At 34.1% G+C, this 2884-nt stretch overlaps 2 protein-coding genes across 11 annotated transcripts in view; both read left to right on the top strand.

Annotated features, from left to right (window-relative positions):
* Window positions 1–2884, top strand: part of LOC118744725 (protein slit-like) — a 64473-nt gene that overhangs the window by 13022 nt on the left and 48567 nt on the right. The gene's annotated exons all lie outside the window — the stretch shown is intronic.
* The window catches only part of LOC118744724 (protein slit), a 78542-nt gene continuing 75935 nt past the window's right edge, over window positions 278–2884 (top strand). The window contains 2 exon segments of the mRNA XM_036477955.1: window positions 278–424; window positions 1196–1339. Coding sequence (XP_036333848.1) covers window positions 303–424; window positions 1196–1339 — 266 coding nt within the window. The 5' untranslated portion in view covers window positions 278–302.

Raw genomic sequence — 2884 nt, 5'->3', positions numbered from 1 at the left:
ATTTTTCGAAAAGTTGATCGAGCGTAAATTCTTGAGCCAGAAATATTCGGAGTAGTGTTACCATCTAAAAAAAAACTAGTCAACAACATTCTTGACAACAGGCTGGAAATTTTGTAGATTTATGCATCCAAATAAAATTGTAAAAATTAATATTAACAATTACCGGTATTTTTACCATAAATATTTAAAATGTATTTTTTTAACAAAACTTTTGTAATTAAATTCTTTCCCATTTTTTCAAATTGATCACTATTTTCTTTGCTTTTTTTCATCCCACTTAAGGTCTCACCGAAAATGCGCCAATGGAATGTGGCATGGAGAATAGCTGTCCACATCCGTGTCGTTGTGCTGATGGCATCGTTGATTGTCGCGAGAAGAGTCTCACAAGTGTACCTGTGTCACTGCCAGATGATACAACCGAGCTGTAAGTACTCGTACATACACACAAACCCAAATATTTGACAGTATAATTCAATAGTAACACATGCATGCGAACATACTTGAAAACTGTCAAACTTTTGCTGGTAAATACAGTGAAACCTCGATATAACAAAGTTGAAGGGGTTGCACGAATGCGTCGTTATATCTGTAGTTTAGTTATACTATTTAAATGGGCTTATTCATAAAAAGTAAAATAGATAGCTTTAAAGAGCTCTATAAAGTGACATTTTCAAACAAATTTTCGATTTATAAACCAGTTAAAGTCTTCTTTATTTTTTACAAATTTGGGCGATGGAGAATTAAGAAACCCCGATACAACGAAAAAAAAAATAAAAAATTTGGAAAAAAATCGTTATAACTTAATAGTATAGTGTTTTTTTGTATTACAAGACAAACCGTCAACATATTCAGAAAACGTTATAAAGAGGGTTTTGCTATCTGGACTTTCTGAAATTTCGAAAAAATTAAGTTTCTTTTTTCAGGGGACTAAACAAAAATTAGGTTATGTTGAATTTTTCGTTTCATCAAGGTTCGTTATATCGAGCTTTCACTATAGTGATTTCTGAATAGTTTAAGTGCTCTCCCAGCAGCTTAAGCACCAACAGCAATTTAATATTTGATTTTTTGTTGTTATTTTATGTCATTTATGCCATCATTATTATAATTATGTTTCCTCTACGCTTCTGCTAAACTTTTCCATTGTTTTATTTATTTTAACATATTTTTGTTTTATTCTTTTTTAATTGTCTTATAGCCGCTTGGAACAGAATTTCATTACTGAATTGCCACCAAAAGCATTTGCGAATTTCCGTCGCCTACGTCGCATTGACCTATCGAACAATAACATTTCGCGTATTGCCCACGACGCTTTGGCTGGCCTAAAAGCGCTCACGACACTGTAAGTATTCATGGAAAACTTTTAAAAATTCTAAAACGTTTCATCGATAGTTATTTAAGTCTTGCTGTGCCAAATTACTACCAAATTTCGTTGATTTATTTTTTTGTACACAAATGCATACATACAAATATTTGTTATTTTTTGTTAATTATGTATATTTAGCCAAATGAGCGAAAAGATAAACAAAAACATCAATCATTGAAGTGCGGTGAAGTGCAGCACATACTATTTATTATGGTCATCAATTGATTGCTTAGCCACCAGCAGCAGTTGGCCAGCTGCTACTCTTTCTTGCCACCGGAGTTATTCACTTGCGTACGGAATTTTGAGAGTGTTGGGATTAACAGTTTTTTTTCGCTTTAAGGTCTTTTGAAGTGTTTCTTTTTTGTGTCTTTCGGGTTGGATGTATGTATGTATGTATGTACAAAAAAAAACAGGTAATACAGCTGTACATGATTAGATATGTATCTGAAGTCTTTTTTGAGCCCCAACAAGCCAAGTGAGTCAAGGCACTTCTTATCTTATAATAGGACCCGGTCGTCTCTGCCCTAGATATGAAAACTATTTGATGGTATTTTTGTCATGATCGTTTTTTGATCACCGTTGGAATGCCAAAGTACTCTTTTAAACCTCTTACTGAATCAGTTGTTGTCTCTAATGAATTTTATCCAGATAGAAACCTAAAATCTGCTGAACTCCAAAAAAGCTTTAAGAATGGTGCTTTCAGCTGTTGCACCCGATTTTGGATTTGTGCTTGTTAAGTTCGCGCTAAGGGTTGTTGTCCACTGACTTTTTGTTTCGTCTTCGAGCTCAGTGCTATTTTTGGGAAGGATCACGTGGGCTTCCCGAATTTCTTCCCATTTTCGGCTGCTCTGGGCTAACATCTGCTCCTCATTTTACGGATTGTCAGCAGATTTTTACGAGTTGTCTAGAAGTGGCTCTGATTTTCCGCTGCGCTCACGCTACGCTGGACGAACCTCATTTACTATCATTACCATCACAATCACCGTTGCGTGGTGCGTTCCAAAATGCATCAAGCCAAAGCATCAGAGTCTTTCAGAGTCTAAACTATAATTGATGGAAATGTCTTATTTACGCAACTAAGTTCCAATTCGGCACATATTTTGACATTTCCATCAATTATAGTTTAGAATTAAAAGAGACTGATGCTTTGGTTTGATGCATTTCTGAACGCGCCCTGCCATTATCTATTACTATAACAATTTCGAATGTCATTAGCATTACCAACAAACCATTACCACTATTACTTTTACCATTAACCTCACCATTTACATTACCATTACATTACTTTTATCATTACCAATTCCATTACTGTTAACAGGCCAGTAACATTACCAATACTATTTCTATTACCATAACCAATAAATACTCGAAATTTTGGGCTAACTGTTTTTTAGAGTTTTTCAGAATCACCCATATTCTGCGTACAAAACATGTAGAGACATCAACGAAAATTTCTAAATTTAAAAAATTTGGCTGGCTTGAAAATATTGAATTAATTTAAAAATTAATTTGAAAATATTG

The sequence above is a fragment of the Rhagoletis pomonella genome, unplaced genomic scaffold (assembly GCF_013731165.1).
Source record: "Rhagoletis pomonella isolate Grant_MI unplaced genomic scaffold, Rhpom_1.0 Rhpom_scaffold_00008, whole genome shotgun sequence".
Lineage (NCBI taxonomy): Eukaryota > Metazoa > Arthropoda > Insecta > Diptera > Tephritidae > Rhagoletis > Rhagoletis pomonella.
The sequence above is the reverse complement of the archived record's forward strand: the minus strand, read 5'-3'. Positions and strand labels throughout refer to the sequence as shown.